At 30.8% G+C, this 24,869-nt stretch overlaps 1 protein-coding gene across 1 annotated transcript in view; it reads left to right on the top strand.

Moving 5' to 3' along the window:
- The window catches only part of Nrx-1 (neurexin 1), a gene marked incomplete at its 3' end in the record, with an annotated part of 337,998 nt that overhangs the window by 172,228 nt on the left and 140,901 nt on the right, over window positions 1-24,869 (top strand). The window contains 2 exon segments of the mRNA NM_001145740.1: window positions 4,287-4,447; window positions 19,998-20,024. Of these exon segments, the coding sequence (NP_001139212.1) occupies window positions 4,287-4,447; window positions 19,998-20,024 (188 nt within the window).

Here is a 24,869-nt window from a genome sequence, read left to right as displayed (position 1 = left end):
ATGAGATTCTCTTAAAATCTTTTTTATCATATTGTTTACCATATAGTATTTTTTAAGTAAGTTACACAGGTAAAGATCTTCTGGCAGGAAGTCAGACTTAAAATACGTGATCCCTTAATACACACAACTTTTCTAGAAACAATAATTTTCAATTTTACAAACGCAGGCAATATACAATTTGGTTCCAGTGCACCAGTAAACATTTTATTCTGAGAACATTGCAACATTGCAATGTTTGAAATAAAATCAACTGAGAGGAAAAGGAGAGAGATGTGAAATTATATGACAAAAAGAATATTATAAATAGGCTGATAGAAATTAATTTTTCTTTATTTTCATGCATTTCTTAGAGAGCAGTTTTCAGTGTTTAGATTCATCCTCATTCATACTTCATAAAACAAAGTGTTTCTAAAATTATATATTTATGAACGCTTTTCTTTTCAAACAGCCAATGGACGTAATCGCGCTTCCTGCCCAACCGGTAATTAAAAGTTTCTATTTTATTAGCTGTAAATGTTTCATACCAACGGTTTCTGTTCCATTGCTTCATCTCAATTTCGAATTTCCTTCGATAATCATTTAATCGACAAATTTTACATGCTTTTTTTACACTTTTACGATTTTCACTTTCTTCTAAGATATTTATAATCACTTTCTTTCTCATTTGAACACAATTTTTAACTTTTATACCGAAATTTATAACTGATAATGATATAAATAATAATAAATAATAATTTATACATAGTTGCATAACAATAATTTAATTTACATTGTTTATAGCTTTATAGCTTTCCAATGTTGTGTACAAAATAAAGAAAATTGTAACCATGTTAAAGGTTTCAATTATTTTTGAAGTTCAATATAAAGTTTTACAAAATTTTCAAGCTATGTGCATGTTAAAAGAGAATTGTAAAGAATAAATACAAAATATTATTTTTGCAAATGAAATTAAATCAAATTCCTGTATCGGTTTGTTTATTCAAATATTTTATTTTCATTCTACTGTATCCAACATCCAATTTCGAATACTTTGAAATTCTGTTATCTATGTTTTTTTAATTTTCAGTTTCCCCAATATGGGGAACTCACTTATTCAATTTAGTATTGAAATATTCAGATTTTTATTGACAACAATAATGGATGACATGGCGAATAAAGATTTATTTATATTTAACAAAAAAGGCAATCCTATTATCCTGTATAATATACATGTATAATTTCTTTTATTTATTTATAAAAATAAATAGAAAAATGTAATGGATATAAAATAATAAAATAGTCACAATAAACATGTACAATTTCATAAAATATTTTAACATGAAATGATGGTTTTACATCAAGTTGTACTTGTATTTAAGTGAAAAAAATGTATGTTTATTATTTAAAATATAAAAATTAAATTGAATATTTTTATATTTGATTTTATTTTACAAGACACGATCATTTTCAAACACGAAATATTATTTTATCAATATAATAAAATTATTCAATATAGATAATAATAATATTTCATTCATTTGAAAAGAAATTTTACTCATCATTTCGATTCAAGTGCATTATTCTAATTGCATGTTTTTCATATTTATTAAGTCTTCTAGAGACGATATCTTTATAAAATAAAATTTCGTATGAAAATTTTTATTCTCCAATTGCAAATTTCTTCTCTGAAATTTATAAATTTCACAAAGAAAATGATTACTTATAATCCAAATTATTATAATTTATCTACATGCTATAATATTTTAACTCAAAGTTAAAATTTAAAATTAAATACAACGAAATTCGATTATTTTTATTATTCTCGAAATATCTCGTTTTCAAAAATTTAGGATCCTAGACAAAAATGCTTGTTTTGACACAATTAAAAAGGACGATGCACGCGTCATACAGTTAGGCATATGCAAATTGCCGGGTGCAATTAAGTCTACGGTGCAGTCTGCATTTTTTACATGCCTTAACTTCGGAATAATTAGCGTGCGGTCTAAATGCAAATACCGTAGTAAAAAAGAGACTTTTAGAAGTGGTTACAAGATGCTTGGTGAAGTGGAATTCTAAAAATGTGTGACATATTTTTTTTTTTTTGAAGATGATACAATAATTCTGTAGAACAACAAAGTCACGTTGTATATTTACAATATTATAATTGACGGAATATTTGAATATTCTTTTCAATGAATGTAATAAATATAACAATACGCGTAATTGTTAATAATACAACAAAATACTTGTTAATCTTATCGTAATATTCAATCGTAAACTATCGCAAATTTAATTTTCCCGCGAAAATTTTTGATAAATTGTTTAATAAATATAACTCTCGTAATGTTTATACCCAAATTACAAAATGGTAATATTAATTTCTACATCGTGCAACACAAATAACGAATATTAATTGTTCCAATAATACAAACGCGTGACGAATATTTGATTTATTCGTAATGTTATTACATCGACATGTGTCTTACAATTAAATTATTGCCATATCCGTTTTTGAAATCGAACCTTGCATATAATTGTTTAATCAAGACATTTCCATTCCAATTCGTTTTACCAAAGTTTCCCATCGAGATTGACTAACCAACTGCATAAAATATATAAAATATTACGATACAAATGTTCAAATGATTCGAAATATAGTTGTAACATTTTTATTTCATTATTCCCTTAATCCAAACGCTGTCCAAGTGTTCACAACGTTCGTTCCAACATTTCGTTTCTACAACGGTTAATAATGGACGAATTGCAGAAATCCAGAATCGGCAAATAAAATCCATACTCCCCTCCTCCCTTCCCCCTCCGCTATAACAAAAGCCCAAACGATATGAGAACATGGAGTAAACCAATATCGAGCACAAAGCTTCGGGATAAATTGATAAAATTTATACCGTCTATTTTACACAGGTTACAAATATCCCCACGCGCAATAATAATAAAACAGTATTAACATCAACCGCAGCAAAACAAACGGTGGTAATACCATTTTCCAATCCCGGCCAACAATCCACGCGTTCCAAAGGACGCGCGAGCGAAAAGGGGGGGATGAAAAAAAAGAAAGAAAGAAAGAAAAAAAAGGAAAAAAGCTTCATCAGCCACTTTTCCGACGATTTCTCTGGCAATCGACCTCGTACTGGATTAGAACATCGAAACGACGCGTAATAAATCGTTTGTATCCGCTTACCATTAGTTTCGTTACCCTTTTTTCGTTTCCGGTTTGCCATGGTTATCCATGGTCAAAAGAGAGAGAGAGAGAGAGGGATGAGAGAGTTAGTCGTTAATAATTATCGTGGCGAACGAACTGAAAAGCCCGCGGATTATACCGGTATATCGGCGAGAGCCTCGTTACGAGCCGAGGGATTAAGACGCGACAAACGACACTTTATTTTTATTATTTTCGGGGGCGGAAATTCCTGCCGTATAATTATGCACCGGGAAGGGGATTAAATCCACGTTCGAACCTGTGTATCTTACATTTACAGGGGATTAACGCGAATTATAATCTCATTCGCGACCTTTGCCCTTTGCCAGATTTAACGAAGTTACGTGTAATGAGAGATCAGAGATCGGGGGAGAGTTGTTTGGAGAGCGATTATCATTTATCTCCGCGTGGATTATCGCAAGTTCGCTTGATGGTTTTTTTTTTTGGCCGATGATTTGTGGTTGATTGTCCGCGAAATTTGAAATTTTAACAGGGAAGTCCTTCTTTGTAAAAAAATTGTTCCTTTCTGAAATGTACATCCTCGTTTAATCGTAACTTTTTCGAACCGATTGTCATCATTATCACATAGGATGATTCGTATGTATATAATTATATTTTTTTTTTTTCTTTTTTGATCGAGGAAGAAAAGATTAGATTAGAACACGAATGGTCTGAGGTAAAGTAGATATTTTTATTGTACCTTTGATTAATGAAAAAGAAAAAACATTTATTTTGTTATCGTTGCATGGATTACTTTGTTTATACACGTCTCGTGGAAATTTCACAACAGGTATGACGGATATATTTGCATTGTTTTAGATTAAATTGTAACATATACAATTGTTAGAATTATTTTTCAAAATTTTAACCAAATGTATCTCAAAGATTCTCAAATTCTTTTTAAAGAATTTTTCTTGCTTCTGTACTTTGCTCACCTTTCCAATTTTAAAAAATCAAAATTTCAAGAAAGATTTCAATCACGTTTTTAATCTATTTCTCACGATATCACGAATCTATTCAAAAAAAAAAAAAAAAAATCGGTTAATTCACGTCAAAGTAACCTTCCTTTTTTCCCCCCGTATCATTTCAGGGGAAGGAGATGATTATCTGACCATATCTCTAAGAGACGGAGGGGTGGCTGTAGGCATGACTTTGGCCAAAGGGAGATTAGATCTGCACATAAAGCCTGTTCGGGTCCGGTTCGACGATAATCAATGGCACAGGATCATCGTTCACAGGAAAGTTCAAGAGGTAAGAAAATTCATTCGTCTGGTTTTCGTGAATTTATCTGCTAAATTTAAAAAAAAAAAGATATCATCGTCCTGATCATTTATCTACTGACATTTACTGATTTGCTTTTCACGTGTTATGTCTTATAAATTTCAAATTTAAATATCTATTTATTTGGAATGATTTAACAAGAATTATCTTCATATTTTCTTCGAAATAACATCGTTGTACAATATTTCCCTTAAAATAATTCCAATTTTGAATTATTTTTTATATACCAAGTAATTCATGAAAAATTTATTGATTTATTATTATTATTATTGGAATATTTATCTATATTTGTTTATAAACATTTTTTTATATAGTTATAATTAAGAAAACAGTCCAAAAATTGCTAGAGTTTTAGAGATATAGAAAAACAGAAGACGAATCTTTAGATTAAATAGAAAAATTGACCTCTCGTGAAGATAGATTTTATAATGATAACAATGACTCGTTTGACTAATTTTATATCGCATTGATTTAGTAATCGAAATCATGAATTTATACGATTCTTCACTTTTAGAAGAGCTTTTTCTCTTTACGTTCAATTGAATATTTTAAATCGTTCGTCCGTGCACGTGCTACCGTTTGCTCGATGTTTTATTCAGCACCGAAACTGAGTAATAAGCTTCTTGTGCGCATCGTTTCTCGATTGAGGCTTTTTAATAATGAATATCGGGGAAGAAGGAGTAACGCTTAACAAGTTTGCAAAGATATTTAAAGAGTGGTTCAGTTTTTCCGGATTCATAAACGAGATTTTCCTCTGGATTTGCGTGTTTTTCTCGCGTAAATTTATCTTTTTAACAATTTGTTTGCTTTTTTATTTGTTGGATTAATGTAATTCCGTACAATACAGCTCAATGAATTTAATAATCTTTAAACGATAAAAAGAGATATGGTGTTTCTCGAAAATATTTGAATAATATTCCATAAAAAAATTATATGAATTATATAACATGTTATAAAAAATTATATATCGTGCATTTAAAAGAGTACATGATGATATTATGATGATGATTAATTGCTATTATATTCTATATTACATTCTTTAAGTTTAATTTTAAATAATTTGATTTGAATCAGAATATAGAAGCTATAAAATATTCATTGCAAAGATACATCAAAACTGAGAATATATTAATTTAAGTATATTAATAAACACTATGACATTAATTTTATTCATCATCATCATATAATTTATAATATCTACTTGGATTTCTCTCAATTATAATTATACTTCAATATTTAATTTATAATTTTTTCATTTTAATAAAATTCCATGATTGGTTTGATAGAATTCCAGAATACTCGATTAATACCAAAATTATACAATTAATACCTAAAATATTTATACTTCAATACATTTTTCCAAAGATATATTGCGAATCAATTTTCCCATCCCAATATGAAAACCAGATTCAATATATATTTCATTCATCGTTCAAAAAATTGACACAAATCCAAGTTTATTAGTTTCACTATTTTTAAATTCCATTCTTGTAAAATATTTTTATTTCAAAATCACAAATCATTTTTTAACAAGCCAATCTTTCCAACTTTTCCAATATTCCTAGACACGAAATTAAACTCACACACATATATATATATACAATTCAGTGGATTCACGTTCAAAAAATTGACAACAGTACGCAAAGATGGTTTCTGTTCCTCGAGTATTGGTTGCATCGAGGCTCGAACTGCCAAACAAGGGATATTTCATGAAATATTAATGAAAGCATCCCCAGACTTTCTCTTTGATCTCTTCGATATTCCTTTAGAATTTCGTGGACCCCGCAAAATTCTTCCCCGTTCGAGCGTGAACGAGGGAGAATTGTCAGCAGACACACGGAGATATTAGTAGATGGCCCTCCCCTCCCAACCGTGTGTAGATCGAAAGCCTGTTTTCCAATAGATGTCGCGTTCTCAATTGAAAACACGTCGATACGTGTTATTGTCGAGCCGGTTCGTTAAATTTTATTGTGTGTATATCTGCTCTCCTTGGCGGAGACTTTATCGACATCGAGGAATTTTATATCATAACAGGCTTATACATTCATTTTCTACGTTTAACGATGTTTAACCTTTTTATTCCTATATTAAACAAGATGGTACATTGAAGATATGATATTTCATAAATGGAAGAATATCGAAATCGTACGTCCATCGTTTTTTGAATTGTTTCTTGGTCGATGAGAGATAAAGAAATTTCTTTTAAAGTGATTTATAAATATCTGTTGTTTGTATGATTGTAAGAATTTGGAAAAATTACTGGATGATTGCATTAAATTATATTAAATTATAACATATTTTTTATATAAAATAGTGTATTAAAATCTTAATAACTTCTATTTGTAATGATTTTAAATTTAGGCAAAAAGAATATTTATGATATAATTGTTTAAAGAATTTAATTATTCTATAAAAAGATTCTTATATATAGTTTGGAATATTAAAATTATATATTATCACGTGTATTTTTTCTCTAAATACAAATTTTATATATCGTTTCCTACATTTATCTCGTTCAAATAGATTTATAACATTTTTACATAACAAAAAGTACATTTTTATTAAACTTTCAAGAACACAAAATACATAGAATGGATAAACGTAACGAGACTGACTATACACAGACTTCTACTACTGAATTCTTACAATACAATCTCTAATTTTTATATCTCTAACAATTATATAATAAAACGTGTTTATCATTTATTATCAAATCACAATAAAAAGAACAATTTCCTCTTTCCTTTCATTTACATTTAAAATATTTTATCTATTTTCGATTAAAAGTAATTCAAATTGGACAAAAATTGAGATTGACAAAAAAATAGTTCTTTTAAACTATTTATTAAAATAAATAAATAAATAATCGAACAATATTTGAAATCGCTTCACCGAGATCGAAGATAATAAAAAAAAAAAAAAATAGAAGGAAGAAAGCCATCCTGTTATTGAAACAAGAACACGACAGGGATGTTTCACGTTGTTTCTCCGTTATGCGGCTACGAAAGAATCAACTTTCCCCCCTATCGACACTCTAAACGATCTCCACGAACCCTCGTATTAACCTCGTTAAAAGCGGAAACACGGCGTACTCGGGTCGATTTCGTTGTCCAGCGTTGATGTCCCGAAGCAAATAGATCGGCGAACGGATGTGAGAGCAATATCGTTAGTGTGTCCTGGGTATACACCGACATTCATCGTGTATTACGCGCCATAGGGTCGGTAATGCAATTATTTACGCGTTAACATGGCACGGGAGGGGAGGGGAGGAGAGGGGGAGCCCAGCGCCGGTTTGTCGATTTAACGCCATCGTGTATTCGTGATCGTCGAATCGATTTTATTCGCAATGGCCAATGAGATCGATATTTTTCATTTACTAGTCAAATTTCTTCATTGCCTTTTCAAGAGAGATACTTTGAATTATTAAAAATTTGAATAATTAATTTTTAGGAAATACTTGTTGATTAGATTCTGATTAGATTCGTGATTTAATCAAACATTTCTCAATTTTAGAGAATATTCTCTGATGATAGTAGAAAAGAATATATATATGAGTTTCATCTCTTTTCATATTTTTAAATATATAAAGTTGAAGTCCATAATATTTATTAAATTACAATCAATTACAATAAATTACAAGCAAGAAACAAATAACTTGTGATTCCAAACTATTGTACTATGATATTCTAATCAAACATTTTTCAATTTTAGAGAGTACTCTCTAATGATAGTAGAAAAGAATACATATTTTTAGAAATATCTCTCATAAGTTTCATGAAAATCTAATTTAGGCACAAAAAACATTTATGATATAATTGTTTAAAGAGTATATCGTAGAATAATATATTTCTTTTCATATTTTTAAACGTGTAAAGTTGAAGTCCATAACATTTATTAAATTACAATCAATTGAACAAACAAATAGCTTGTGATTCCAAACTATACATAATATTCTAATTATTCCATCATAAAATCAGCAAAATTTCATTAAAATTCCCTTAATAATTTTCACAAGCACGAATAGAATAAGGGAGGGAGGGATGACGTTTCACAACATTCGAGCTTCCTGCCACGGTCATCCCTCCCTCCCCATTCAAGAACAACCCTTAAACGCATCGATCGCTGCCGATTACGTAGGAACGGTGGAACGATCGAGGGGGACGTTGGGGAAATTAACCGGAGTGCAGTTTGCCGGGAGCATTAGTGCGGGTTTCTGCATGGCATTGGTGACCTGATTCATGCGGGGGGATAGCTCCTTCCGCATCCGCACCCCTTAAATCGTTGGCGTGCAAGCAGCCGCGATGCATTCCCCGCGCGGCTATCTCCGATACAAGATAACGGATAGCCGGCCAGAAATAGATAGGCCTCCCTCACTTCCAAGATCCCATTCGCGGCAAATGAAACGCGATTATGTCCCCTCGCCAAGATGGACGGCCGCGAAGGGGTGTCAAGGGTTGGATCCGTGCGAGATCGATTCTGAGTCTTGGAAGATGATTGATAATTTTTTTATATTTCTTTGTGTTCTATCTCTCAAGTTTTCTTTGATTTTCTTATTGAATTTTAACTTTTATAATATATGGATGGTGATCACGTTCGATTTAAGGTTAGGCTCGAGGCTGTTTCGCTGGAATTAATTTTCGATAAGCGTACGTATTGATTATGTATTGATACTCATCGATCGCGTTTGATTCGCGTTTAATGTTTGATTTCGTAGAGATTAAATAATAGATAGATTGGCTTTTAACAAAAGTTATTATTTGATGGTGTAAAAAGTGTTTTGTCGAAAAAGAAAAGTGGAGGGAACTATTTTTAAAGGTTTGGAGCTCTTTGTTTATCGCGCGAGAAATGAGAATACACGTTTCTCTGCGGTTATCTGTTATCTTGTTTCGCCGATAGCACGGGGAATGCAGCCACTGTCACGATACACAATCACGATTTAAGGATTCCGGATTCTGTCGCATAATGCGAGCCATTTTATGGATTCATGCCACTTTACCATCTATTCTGTTGTGTTTTCAATAAAATTGGCATGATATTAAAAGCTACGAATTAATACTATGATAATATAAAATGTTAAAAATCTTTTGCAATTAAATAAATTGATACATTTCTTGATATTAATATCTCAGAAACCAAAGCCAGAACAATATAAATAATAATAAATAGAGTTACATCAAAGAATGTAATAACAATTCTTTTTTCTATCATCTTTCATCAGATATTTAAATCACTTATTTTTCCACTCGATCGTTAATCCCATTAAGATTATTATCGTTGAAACTTTTTTAATATAATTAATATAAAGAAAATTTCATTGGGGTGGAAACTTAATTCCAAAGAGTCGAATTGTAACAAACGATCTCGATTCAACGTTTCGAACAAACGGATCGAAATTTTCGAATATGGATACCAAAGTTCCAAGTCTTCCGTTGGCATAGCCAACTTCGATCGTAAATAATAGCGGAAACAAAAGCATACACTCGAAGAACGAATTTCTACATCACCGCAAACTGTCTGTCGGACAGACCACCAGCATGGCCGGAAGCCACGGCAAGAAACTTGGAACTCGAGGGGTAAAGTTTGACAGTTTCAATCTAACCGGTCGGCCTCTGAATGGTACGCAGCCAAGTTCACCTTCCTTGATAACTAGTTCACCGCTTCCTCCTCGACCTGTGCCGTCTTTTCCATTACGAAGTGGCGAGGAATATCGTGAATATCGTTGCACACGGAACAATATTCCCGTTATACGAGTTCTCGCGAATCTTGGGACGCGTGAAACGGGAGAAGGGGACAAAGGTGATGCATGAGACATGGATTTCGGATTGATTTTTCGAAAATTCCAGATACTTTGTGACGTAAAATTCTATTTTTATTATTCGTTCATTCTTTCCATCGTCGATATATATCTGTGAATTAATTAAAGAAAGGATTAATGATTGAGTACGCAATGAGAGTTTTAGAATTTTAATTTTTAAGAATTATTATTATTTTTCAAACAATTACTGTACGAAGAGAGTGAAAATTTATTCGACGATCGAAATAAAAAGGAAAGTTGGGATATATTTATTCTCGTCGCGACATTTTTTTTTTTTTTTAATAACGCGAGAGAAAAGTTCGCCTCGCGTCAAAGTTCGCTTCCAAAGCGTTGTATAAAATTGGTTGTCAATTCTTCGTGACTTTGATATCGCGTAATACCACTACAACCCTTTGATTATCGATAATTTCACTTTTATGCGAACTGACACGTTGAAACAACCTGTATTTACGCGAACTTATGTATAATACATATGGACGAAATGGTGGATCAATGTTCGCGTTTCACTCGATAATTGCTCTTGTTTCCTTTTTCATTGACCGCTATCAAAGTGGTATCGTGAAACGAAGTGGGAAAATTATCGTTCTTTCTCGCGGAAAGGATTCGTTCGCCGATGTTTCCCTTTCTTTGAATTAACATGCTAACGATAATTTCACGTTTAATTTGATCAGAATTCATATTTGTAAATTTAAAAATAAATTATTGAAATTATTTCTCAATTAAGCTTCTATTTTTGTATTCTGTATCAACATTGTGAACATTGTATACATTTGAGCAATTTTTCCATTTCTAATAATTTTAAACAATTTAGTTTATTAATAAAGGTAGGATAATTGTTAAGGAGGTTGAAATATCTAAATCAAATGTATTTTAATAAAAAAGATATCTGTGAATGTCGAGTGTGTAAACTTGGTCCATAATTGTACAATAAATTTTCATGAAATGCGCGAATGTTGAATAAAAGATCATTCGGTGCACTTTAAAGGATATTAAAGCGTTTTCTCAGTTTTTCGTCCGGCCATTTGAAACTTCGACTGGTGCATAAAAACTTTGGAAACTTTGGAAAGTTTTATTTTTATGACGCGTTCCGCGAAAAGCGTAAATAAAGAAAATAATTAGATATTCTGTTTCTTTAGACATTGTATACTTAATGTATTATTGTTCTCGTCATAACTTTTTAGCTTAAAACGAGATACACGAATGAAATATATTTTTATTGTGTAATGTATTTAAAGGAAAAAGTAATTTTAGCAAAATTACAACTTTATAATATAACAATATAATAATTACAATCACATCTTATCCAATAAATTATTCAAGTATTTTTATTGATAAGTAATTATTGATAAAGTATTTCAAATATTTTCAGAGGAATATTCTCAAAAGATATTGCAGAAATATGTGCAATGATATAACTATTATCATAACATCATTAATAACAACAAACAAAAAAAATTACAGAACAATCAAGTTTTAATATCAAACATGTTATATTATTTATTTACAAATTTTCTTTTTTTCTTCTTTTTCTATTCCCTGTTCCCAGAACGGGGAATACTTTTACAAATTGCAAAGACAGAATTCGCCACAGGCACTGAATCCCAACCAGAGAACCAGAATCAAAGTTTTATCCTCGAATTTCTCAACTTTCCATCAATATTATCATTTCATCCCTACATCCAGCTTCATTGAACACTCTTATCGCCTCGAATATCTCATTTTCCCCGTATTACGAATATTTCCCAGGGAAATTATGGAATACGCGGCATACTTGTCGATTGGCAGTCGATCTTTCGATCAAAGGGACGCGCATATCTCCAGCCCGGGTATGTCAATAACGGGGACGTCTTTCGCGCCATCTGCGAGTCGCCTCTTCATGATTGATGAACCAGATCCCCCTGACATCGAACGATTATACCACGGCTAACGCGGGGCAGATAGAAATATCGTATAAATATCGACAGAAAAAAGAGAATTTCTCCTGTTCCACGAATACTTTCGACACGATAATTGAACGCAGAGAATGTCTATTAATATATTAACGATTCGAGAAGCTAAAGCAGACGATGAAGATTTATCAATTAAATTATAATTGAAGTCTGTCATTTAATAAGTTTCTTAAGGATAAAACTTAAAGTATAAAATTGTAAATAAGATTGTAGAGTAAAATCCTCGTGAATTAGAATAGTAAATAATTTTTTTTTCATTCCAAAAATGAAGAAAAGTCTGGATGTTAGCACTGCTGGTATATTTCGTTTAGAGAGAAAAGTCCATCGTGTGTAAAGTGTATTTGCAGCGGAAATTCTTGTCGTTGTAGAATTAATTGCGACACAGAGGAGAAGGCACGTCTCTTTCATTCGTTATTCAGGACCCGCGTTTCTTGGCTTCGTCCCTGGATGGAAAGATTCGCAAAATAGTCGACACTCTCCGCAGCCGCTTGAACGTTTTCGAGTGGATATTTCATAGACGCTTCTCTCGTAGTCGTAGCCTTTTATTAATCTCGCGAGACGCGTCTTAAGCTCGATGAATGGAGGAAACGATTAAAGGAATGCAACGTGAAACGATTAAAGAGAAACGGTATCATCGTCTTGTGTATAAAAACTCGTCTGAGTAATTGGAATTTCCATCGGGCGAATTCTTTAAGAAGCGAGATTGCAAGAGGCGGCCTCTTGAGATATCGAGAATTTCGTGTAAAATGAGAGTTCGTGTTGATTTTCTAAATTTTTTTCGCGAATGCACGGATATCTCATCGGTGGAATTCTCTGGTATAATTGGAACGTGTTCAAAAATATTCGATTGGCGATCGATATGTAAAAGATATGTTGAAAAAATATTCATACTCATCGATAATACATCGATCTTTCATATAGAAATTCAATTTTTATAATTCTATTGGATCTTCCGATCGTTTGATCAAATTTTAATAAATCAACAAGTCGATTAATTAGATTTCGATTAAAGAATTAAAAATTGAATTAAAAATTGTAACATAAATTACATTCATAATGAAAATGTTATTCGGAGAATGGAAATAATGAAATATTCATTATTTAATCTATTTTATTTAATTACAAACATATAAACATTAAAACAATAATGACCTTTAATGATAATTCATAGATTAAATAATTTATTTTAATCTTTGTCTCCAAAATCATTTGAATATCCATAAATTCAATCACTGATAGAAAATTTTTGGATATTTTGATGTTTTAGATGATATGCAATGTATCGAGAAATAATTTGTTAAAAATTATTATTATTTGTTGCAAATGAATTACTTTTAAAAAAGGATAAATATCTCTATTTTAATTTGGATATCGATAACGATATCATAATGTAAGAAGCAAATCGTACATTTTTTTTGAAACTGGGTCGATTTGGTTTTCATATTAATGCATATTTTAAATAACACGTTACTGAATATACAAAAGAACAATTTTATGTAAATTGCATTATAATTTATTCCACCAGTAAGTCAACAAGTGAAATTCCGCTGCAGAAATAGCATACTAATGAGATTTATTTTAATTCACAATATATCATTTTCATAAAAATTGTTCTTTGACATACCATTCATGACAATAGATTGACTTGTAACCAAAATACATTTATGTAACAGAAAAAAATGCATTTTTTCGCTTTTATGAAACATATACAGAGACACGGAAAATTTATTTCTCCTCATAAAATCATTTGTAAAGAAAAATTCAACAATCAGATTTCAAATTCATAATCCAATTATCAGAAAAATTATTTATTATTAAAATAAAATGGTTGTAAAGAAATTATTTATATTTCCATTATTCTCTTGAAATTAATCCTCATACGTCAGCACTCAAAATTTTCATTCAGTTTATGATTTCAATAATTTTCTCATTCTAAAATTCTGATCTTGTAAATTAATAACAATAATGTTAAATATTGCTGATTAGATTTAAAAATCTTTTGATTGAAAAATAATATAAGGATTACAGGAAATATTATTGATAATTATAATTCCACAAATTTATCACTTTTCCAAGTCTACTTTTAAATTCTCACCAATAATTTTCCTTCACCTTCATAAATCCAAAATAAAATAAAACTATTCTCATTAATCTCACCAACTCTCAATCTTCCATAACACCTCGCCCCAATCATATCCCACCGTCGTCAGAATACGTCCAACCAATTTTCACTTTTGACAGACAAGAGTTCAATCTCGCCCCACATTCTCTCTCTCTCCCTTCTTTATCCACTCTCGACGCGTTAAAACCACCCCAATTTCTTTCCTCCGCCGTAATCTCGATAATCTCGTCCCTCTTTTTTCTTTTTTCTTTCGTACGAAGTTTCGTAGCAAGTTTCCTTTGCGACCCTTGGCATTCATCCTTTCCCCACGAGGAAAACTCGCCCGAATCTTAGCCGTCGATCGCGTGTGTACGCCCCAGGTGGCTACAGTTTCCGCTCCGGGCTAATGCAGTCGCACGGCGCGCGACAGAGAGATTGGGTGTCTAGACACCCCCACCACCACTGTTGCAGGTGAATTCGAGACAAGCTGTACTCGTTAAAGGTGAGAACAGCGCTGGAGATCGGGGGTGGAGTAGGGACACGCGCGTGTCACTCGCAGGCGAAGCGTGAAGGCGCGTCTCGTCTAGGAGATTGTTTCCAGAGAGAATGGGATACGTTGTATTCTTTCTTCTTGTTGATTCATTTTGTAATTGTTTAGGATGTGTAGGTGGGTTAAGAAAGTTTTCAGATAGGAGAGGAAATTTCGAAGAGGTGTGGAGATGATGGATATTTAGACGAGTATCTGTTTTCGAAATATATTCATAAGGAATTAAAAGGATTAATGAACTTTGAGGTTCGGATTTTATTATCGTGCAATTTTATGTAGACTAAAAATGGAATCAAGAATTATTGAATTATTCGCGTAAATTGTAATTAGAAATTCTAATTAGAAGAAGTAATATTTATCTTCTATAAAACTTCTTTTCTATAGTTCTACGAGTTAAAATTGGAAAATTTATTGTCTCTTTCATTACATATCCTCAAAATTCAATGCTTTTAAATAACGGAATATATTTTACTCGTAAAAAAAACCTGGAAAGAAAAAAATTTCTTCTTCAATTTAAGTCGATATCCAATCGAATTCCCTCCATCCTTTTATTCTTGCATTTCGATCGAGAATTTCGCTGCTCTCCCCTCTCCTGTTTTTCCTTCCCCCGAGTTTCTGCTCCACACATAATTACTCGAACGAGAAAAAGCCCTTGGAGCGTAGCAAATACGAGGGAGACTGGTATTCGGTATTTCGCCTGGGTATGGATTTTCATTCTCCCCACCCTTCGGGTGAAACCGAGCGGAGATGGCACAATTCGATACGAAAATTCAAGGCATTTCCAAGTTTCCTCCCGCGGCGACGAGGGATCTGTATCGATGCATAAGTTGAAACCGATTCGCCTTTCGTTGATTTATAGCCGGCCGAGCTTGGTCGACAGGATATACACACGAAATATCCCTTTCCGGCCCCCCTTCGGATGAATGTGTCACCGAGCGTGGCTCTGAGTCGTTGCTTCCGATCGCCGCGCTTTTCCTTCGATGTAAAGAAGGTGGTAGAAGAGAGAGAGAGAGAGAGAGAGAGGGGTGAATGGAGATTGGCATTCACGCCGATGGAATACTCGCTTGGACACGTGAGAGATCGCACAATCTTTCTCATGGCGAGGCTTTAAACTTGTAACTTGGATATCAAAGGGTTATTTTTCGGGAGGAATATGGAAGAACGATCTAAAGGTTGAAGTTTTCTTTTCTTTTTTTTTTTGGATGTGTGAGATAAAGAAGATAATTCTGATTGTATTTCAAGGAAATGGTTTTATTTTTCTTTTACTTGTAAATACTCGATTAACGTTTAATTTGGAGGGAATTGAAATTAAATCTGTTTGTGTTTCTTGTAAAATTAAATTAAAAATATATTAGTTATACACATATTGAAATAATTTAATTAATATCGAAGAATATTAACGGGGAAATCTGACTTTAATCTCTTATTGAAACCGCGCTTATCATCTGATATAATTAAACTAAATATATGCCTTTGTACATAAGCTGTAATTTACTATTGCGTGTGTATCAATAATGATTAATTACATATAACGATAAAATATTGATGAATATACAATTACGTTATGCTATAATGTTTGTAAATGTAATAAATCAACGAAATTAGTATACGATTACCGATATTCGTATCAGGTAATGATATTTGATCAATTAATGTCAAACATCACGTGTATTATCGGTTAAAATATCTGAAATTTAACGCATAGTTCTTACAAATTTCACGATAAAATGAAACTTTAAGAAATTTTAATCAATCATTCGTTTAAATTATCTTCTGATTTTTACTTATCGTAATTTATTTGAGTTTGTTATAATTCGTTACAATTTATATATATATATTTTTATTTTTAAAAAAACGATTGCACATACAATTATTCAATTTATAAAAGAATAATTTTATAACAGAATTTTTTATTTAAATATATAATCGAATCATTGATCATATAACATCATACAATATTAACTTCATTCTCTCGAAGAGAATAAAAATAAAGACAGAATCTTCTTATTAAAACCTACCCAAAGTGAAAATCTCTCTTGTATTCCTCAGAATTCCACATTTTAACGAAAATTCCCTTGCCAAAACGTAATGAATTTGATCGAACTTCATCGCAGCGACTTCATCAGCGAATTTAATCGCAAACCAGCGAAGCGGATAACTGATCAGAGGTGAACAATGGGGTTGCCAAGTTGAGAGTCCACAATATCTTATCGTGATGTTAGTGTTACGCCATATCAAATTCTATCCGATGTATATACAATATATGTAAGAAAATCACATAAGTTGCTCGAAAATATGTTAGTGAAATTTATCAATTTATCAGAAATTATATATAATTAAAATTTTAATACACAATAATTAACATTCAGCAATGATTTTTCTGTTTGATTAACTTTTCTAATCATTTGGATTAGAAATCATGTGTTAATTATTTAAATTTATTTTATTTATTTTTAAAAGACAACAAAGAGATGATAGAAACAATTTGATGGATGTTCGAAAAATAATTATACATTGTATAAACAATGTTATACATCGTGATTAAGGAGGGACGATATATTCTTGAATATTTTAATCTTTTTATTTATGTTCTAGTCTTCGATTATCTGATATAAGATAAATATCCGATATATAGGATTGTAAATGAAGTTGGAAAGATATATCTATTTCTCTTTTTTTAAGTTTCTTTTTTCTTTTTTGATAACATTTATTTTTCTACGTTAAAACAATAGCATAAATTCGAACGAATAAATTCAAGATACAAAAGATAGAAGGACAAAGTATATTTGTGAAAATAGAACCTGTTTTGTCGTGGGAAAAATTGCAAGAAAAAAAGGAAAAAAAACTTAAAATTTGTAAATTTAAATGAAGAAAAGAAAATTAAGTGACTAAAAGCATGAAAATAAAAAGAATAAAACAAAATTTTCCACTTTCTTTAAATTTAGGATAAAGTTATTCTAAGGATAAAATAAAACATTAAAATAAAACAAAAGGAAAAAGAAAGGAAGTTAGATTATTATTTTATTATTAGTTATTATTACTATTTTGTGTTTTTCTTTTAATTTATCACAAAAAAAAATTCGTCAACATTAACCAAAATTTCTTTTTGATATTTAATTTAACAAATTTTACTTCTTACATTAATATTCAACGAACTGGCTCAACTGTTCTGTATTTTTTACGATTGCGAAAGAGAAAGATTTTGTACTGAAACGAGGACAATTCCTTTCAAGAGGAAACGTTGAAAATTGGGTCAACGAGTAATAGTACCAATTTATTAAGATCAATATGTAAATTATATTATTTTTTTTCTTTTTTGCTAAAATTTTCTAAAAACTATTTTTATGAATGAATGTATATATTTCATTCATTAATTTTTATTCTTCAGTCAATAAATTTCTATATCATGGAAAATTAAGAAAAAAATAAAGAAAATTGTTGGAGATATTTAAAAGAATATTAAACAACAATTCCATGAAAATATATAAAATATTTTAAATACTTTCATTTTTATTATAAAAGATAAATACATTCTATCATAATATATTATACATTTTGAAGTATTTTTTTTATTATATTTTATATTTTATTTTCTACTATCATATATTTATATCTGATATAAATATATGAAAGTACTATTACTAAATTGTATAAAATATAATGTAGATCTGATGATTCAATATTAAAAATTATAATAAATCAAAACGAATTAAACAAATTATTCGATCAAAATCTAAATTCGAATTAACAAAAAACAAAAACAAATAAATTCTTTAAATTAACAATTAAATATCTTTCTCCTATTCACAGAAATATTTGCCACATTAAATCGACCAAAAATTATTCCATTATCATATATATTATACATCATCCCATACTTTTATCAATTTTATATTTTTCGAACGATAAAAAAATTCCAGCTGAACCAAAGAGACGGAACAATTTTAAAGCCGCCCTCCATTTCTCCCCCCATCCCACCTTCCGTCCGGAAATCATGGACGAAAGTTACAAAACAGGGAATCGCGGTGAATGTAAAAAAGCGCGGCCATTAGCAGAGAGCACGATGTGGAAGACAACTCAGCCTGGGTATCTAATTCCGGTGTACACAGAAGTTCGGCCATCGTAACGTCGAGGAATACGTAAAATGTCCCTCCCTGTTTTTTTCTTTCTCTCTCCCTCCCTCTCTCTTTCGAGCATGTCGAGAATCGTTCCAACATCGCAAAACTTCTTATGATAATCACGAAACTTTTTCGTAGCCTCTCACGATCGGATTCTCGAAAGCTATCTTCGTCGATGCGTCTGCAAGAGAATGACTTTTGAATTTCAATGCTTCCTTTTTTGTCGAATATAAGGAATGTTGCAAAATTGTTGGAGGAATCTTAAAATCTGAATTGAAATTCATATAAATATATTAAATGTAAATACTGTATATATTTATATATTCGTTAAACAGGTTTAGAGAAATCATATTTATAATTATACATTGATTTAAGAAAAAAATAGAAAATTGGTGAAAATGTTGATTGAAGTTGAATTATTAAGTTACATGTAATTTAAGGTTGTATTAGATGAAGAGAAGATTATTAGTTGAAGATAGAACAAGTTGGCTATGTTATGGAAATGAGTTTATTTTAGATTCTTGGAATCGACTCTTTAAAAATATTCCACGAATATTTTAACAATCTTTGATAAATATAATGTTGAGTTAATAATAGAACCTAGGTCGATCAATTATGACTATTTAAGATTATCTCGATTATTCTCGATTATCTAGTTTAGCTTATTATCCTCTATTAACAATCATTAATTTTTCATCAATTTTTCATTAATTTTCTTTCGATCAATTTTATTGGACATATTTAAATAATCGTTATAGCTGAATTTATTTCAAAACGTAAAAATAAATTACAAAAAGAGTAAATTGGATTTCTCTTTAAATTCATAAATACCAGCAAATCAATTTATACAACCAGAAGATCATTAGTTTAAGAGATACTTTAACTTTATAATATTAGAATGTGATATAAGATAAACGATTGAATCGATCATGTATTTATCTTTATGCTATTCGATTCCATCAAATTAATCAATCCTTTTTTTTATTTCAGATATCCTCCATCACCAGCTTTTGCAGGGTGAGTAACTAACTCGTTTGCCAATTTATTGGATATTGATTTTTCTTTTTAATTTAATTTGCAAAATGTGATACGCTTGGTATCACGCTGAAGTACGATTATAAAAAACTATAGTAGAACGTATCATGAGGAAATTACTACTTTTTTATCCTTTCTAGATAACAATATACATCGATACAGAACAAATATTTCAAAATTAATTATTTAAATAATTTCTATCAACTTTTCGAAAAATTTTGTTCCATAAAGGAATCGTTGCTATAAAAATTACGATAAGAGACACGAATTTTCACGATTAAAAATAATAGAAAAAAAATATATATATATATATTCTCATCGTGCCATTAATTTTATTTATAAAATCATTTTCATCCAATTATAATAATTATATCATTCTAGAAATTCGTAAATGAACGAATATCACGTCGTGTAATCTGCACACGTATTTAATTACATCTGTATCCAGATTTAGCGAGCGGAAGAAATGCATAAAATGATGAGATTCGTCTGTTTTCATTAACGAATTCACGATCTGGTAATCATAAATACGGGAGAAAGAGAGAGCACGTTGAATAAAAGCTTTCGACCATGGGGTTGATCGATCGCAACCTCCTCGGTGTCTTGACATAAATTTAAAAATTAATCGAGAGTTAAAAGCATCGGTTTCTACGTAGTTTGGAATATCGGTTTGACATATTTTCCCGAAACGTCGATAAAAACGATACCTTTGGTGCCTGGAGCCAGATGATGAGAAGCCAGACGATGCCATTAAATCGTTCGGTTTCCTTTGAGCAATAACCCGATCCTTGATCTCTTATCTTAACAGGATTTCTCTGAAATCAAAAAGAGAAAATGAAATGACTATTGTATATGTCTCTAGATAGATATATTTTTTCCTAATCTCTTCTCGAGAAATTATCTTATTGCAAAGTGTATGGATTAAGAAATATCAAATTATAATAGATCATAAAAGTCTTGGATACAAATTGAACTAACAAATTTTTGTTATACATTTATTTATAGTTTTATAATTGAAAAAATATTTCCAAAATTATATTCTGAAGTTGAGAAAATAATTGATTTAGGGATTGATCTTTTAAAAGAAATTTAATGAAATATTAATTTTACAAAAATATTTCAATATTTCAATATTTCATAAGCAAGTGTTAACATTTATATACAAATCACAAATCAATATTATTCTAAAAAAGTACTTTTCAATTAACTAAATCTCCACGAATGATATTTTACACGAGATAAAAAAAGTAAATTTTACAAATTTAAAATTCCACAGAAACATTAGAATATCAGTTAAAGTAGAAGACGATAAATAAGTATACCTTGCATCAAACATCAGTTGCCCACTGGAATTCTATGCTAGTTTCCAAGATAATATTCGAGAATATACAATGGAAACTGATAGTGACGAAATGATCAGATTAGTCGGAGAAAATGCACGGTTCGCTGCTCGTGAGATTGCATCGGGAGCCTGAATTCACGATTCAAGCGTTGCATTCACGAGCATTTACGATTACAGACAATGTCCTCGTTGTGTATCGCTTCTATGTGTATCGACGTATAAAATCTAAAAGAAAATCTGATCCATTAATTTCGATCATTACTCAATTCGCGTAATCTTTAAAATCTCTTCCTCTCGCGAATTAATCTCTTCCCTCTTTCAAATTTTCACGACGATTTTACCTTATTGAAACAAAGGAGGGAGAAGAGATTCAAATTTATGAAACAACTTCGATTCTCTTCTTTCCTTGATAAAAATACGTCTTTCCCTTGGTAAAAAAAAATGGAAGAGCGGAAGATGAATCGCGAGACACGGGAAGAGGACAGAGCGGAGCTACGTGGCGCGAATCTGGCTAAAAATGGTCATCATTTATTAAATCGAGCCGAGAAGTTTCCCCAGAGTGCTCGACCCTGACCGTATCCAATAGTATTTCATTATTAATTTTTCGCCGGAAGTTGGCCCAAAGAAACTCCCCCCTCGCCGTGGAAATCTCGCCGCCCTGCTTTTAAGATCTCGTACGGAATTGCTTTTCCTCCTTGGCTTTCCTGGATCAGCCAAGGTAGAAACGTCCCTCGTCTTTCATCGCTCCTCCTTCTCCTTTTGACGATCCATGATTTGACGGCGTACCTTAAATAACGTAAATCATGAGAGAGATTTCATAGATTCGAGAGAACGAACGTGTAGGAAGAGATATTATATCGTGGATGTATCGGTTAAATAATAAATGATATAATAATAGTAGAATCAATTAATTATTTGAATTATTTCGATTGGATTTCGAACAATAAGGAATTAAGCTAAGAATAATTAAGCTAGGAATAGAATTGAAACGATTAATTTATTTTATAATGTGATAAATATTTGGAAATTTGATCCTTCGATTGAAAAAATCAGTTTATTCTTTTGGAAAGGAATTTTTTCATCTTCCATCTTTTCAGTTTGGATAATTTTATCTTGAGCAGCTATTTCGATTAAGAAAGATTTAGAAAAGTAAATTTGTGAATAGTGATTTTCTGTTTTATTTTGCTGATAATTTTATCAAAGAGAAGTGGAAAATATAGAATTTTTTAATGTTTCGTTTATTTTATCAAAGGAAATTTATCGAAACGAGTATAGAATATAAATATTTCTGAGTAGGAATATTTGAAGGTTGATCAAACACGTGGAAATATTTAAATTTATAATGGATAATGTTTTTCGATAAACAATCTTAATTAACAGAAATTAATTGCATGTGACAGATATTATATATATATATATATATATGTGTGTGTGTATTATACAGGTAAACGAAAATGATAACGAATTTTCGTGTAGTTTGCGTTAGAAGCTTGCGATGCGATGTCATAATGGTTAATTTAGTGAGCCACGTATTTGTAACTCGTGAAAATTAAATTTACACATTTGCGCGTATTAACATGACACAACCTGACATTCATTTGACGTGGATGAATTGTTTCGCGTAAAATTCTCCTAAAAAGTACATCCCCCCGGGAATATACTTATTTTTATACTTCAAACTTTCGTTTATAAAAAGTGCAACGAGTGAAATTTTATTCCTTCGTCCTTTATCTCCACTATAATATCTGTTTATTCCTTATTCTTTATTTCTTCATTGATTAATCGAATTCAACGTTTCGTTCCAGCAAGCTATAACAATAATAGATATATATTTCTACATTTTCTATCTTTAAAATAACTTTCCATATTTTATTTGAATATTATCTTACCAGGGAATTAATAATAGAAATAAAATATATGAGAGAAAATAATTGTTGCACGATAGTTTAAAAATGGATTGATTGTTTTTTCAAAAAGAAATTTTCTTCGAGGGAATGAAATTTATCCTCCCTCTGTTTCATCTTTTGAATATAATTTTCTCATGGCAATATTTTTTTGCTTTAAAGTTTTACAGAATTGTATTCAAAGGAATGAAAAGTCATCGAAACTTTAATTTCATCGATTATCAGATCGGTAAAAAGAACGATATTTCAGCCAATTTTCCTTACCCCTCGATATAAAAATTCCATAAAATCGAATTTCCTGTGAGTACTATTTCAAAATCTTTGCTCAAATTCATTTTATTAGTTTATCGTCCATTCCTCTCATACACAAAAGCGTACACAAACTTCGGCCGTGTGTGTATTCTTCGGAACTCGTGGAACGAAAGCTTTCAATTTCGACTAGGTAAACGTTTTTAATTTCACCGCAAAAAGGGTGGATGCCTTGTTGGTGTGATAAGAGCGCGCGCGCGCGTGTATACACGTACACACGTGTGGGTACGAACAGTATGAGTTTACGATGGAATAAATTAAATCAAAATGTAAATCGGTTCTCCGTTGAACCGTGTTTGGCCAGAAGTCGAAAACAAGAGAGGAAATGGTTCAGAAACCGACGTGAGGACAAAAGAGCGATGAAAATGTGGAATATATATATGGACCAAAGCTTCCATCTTTGATATAATTTTGTTTTTTGTTGATTATTTATGACTTTTTCAAAAATTATTTAAATAACTCCTATTGATTTTCTCTTCTTCCTAATTAGAAAATAAAACCAAATTATTGTTCGAGTAGAGGATAAACTTTTATTTTGCCAGTAAGGAATAAATATCTATTCGAATAAGAATTTATTTATTTAATATTTCAAATCGAGATTGATTAAATTAATTTTTGTTCGTTGTAAATATCATTTCTTTGAAAATTTTATTCCCAGAATCATGTTTCGATATCCAAAGCTTGTAAATAAAAGTTTGTATTATTCTGTCATTGAAATTGTTTCGAAAAAAAAATGTAATTTTAAGAATCTATTAATTGTTTGAAAATAATAAAAAAAATTGGTCGTCAATTTTTTCGACAACTTCGAATAATAACTTGACGACAATTGAACAGGCAAAGAAAATCGTTCAAACTATCGTTCTTGAGGAAATGGAAAAGGATCTTGGTTGACAAGCCCTTGCCTGCACTTGACTGCTTTTTCGAATTCCAATTGCAGACTTTTACGAATACACAAAAACAACTTTCCTCGATTTTCTAACTTTATTCCCCTCATTTTGCATTTACACAACATTTACACGATACGATAAAAAGTATTCATCAACGAATACTTTCAATATCTTTCTAAAAAAGAAGAAAGAAAAAAGAAACAACAATCAAAGAAGATACAAGATACAAAGACAAGAGGATCTTCACGAACAATTTCTCATTCTCCCTCCGGGGAACTCGACTCGCTTATTTTCAATAATTTTCATCAACTTTTCGTTCGAACAAGTTGGACCGATGGGCCATCAACCATTTCCCTTCCCCCCCCCCCGCTATTTTTCCACCGCT

The sequence above is a fragment of the Apis mellifera genome, linkage group LG5, assembly GCF_003254395.2.
Source record: "Apis mellifera strain DH4 linkage group LG5, Amel_HAv3.1, whole genome shotgun sequence".
NCBI lineage: Eukaryota > Metazoa > Arthropoda > Insecta > Hymenoptera > Apidae > Apis > Apis mellifera.
Note: the sequence above shows the minus strand (reverse complement) of the source record. Positions and strands in the feature narration are given on the sequence as shown.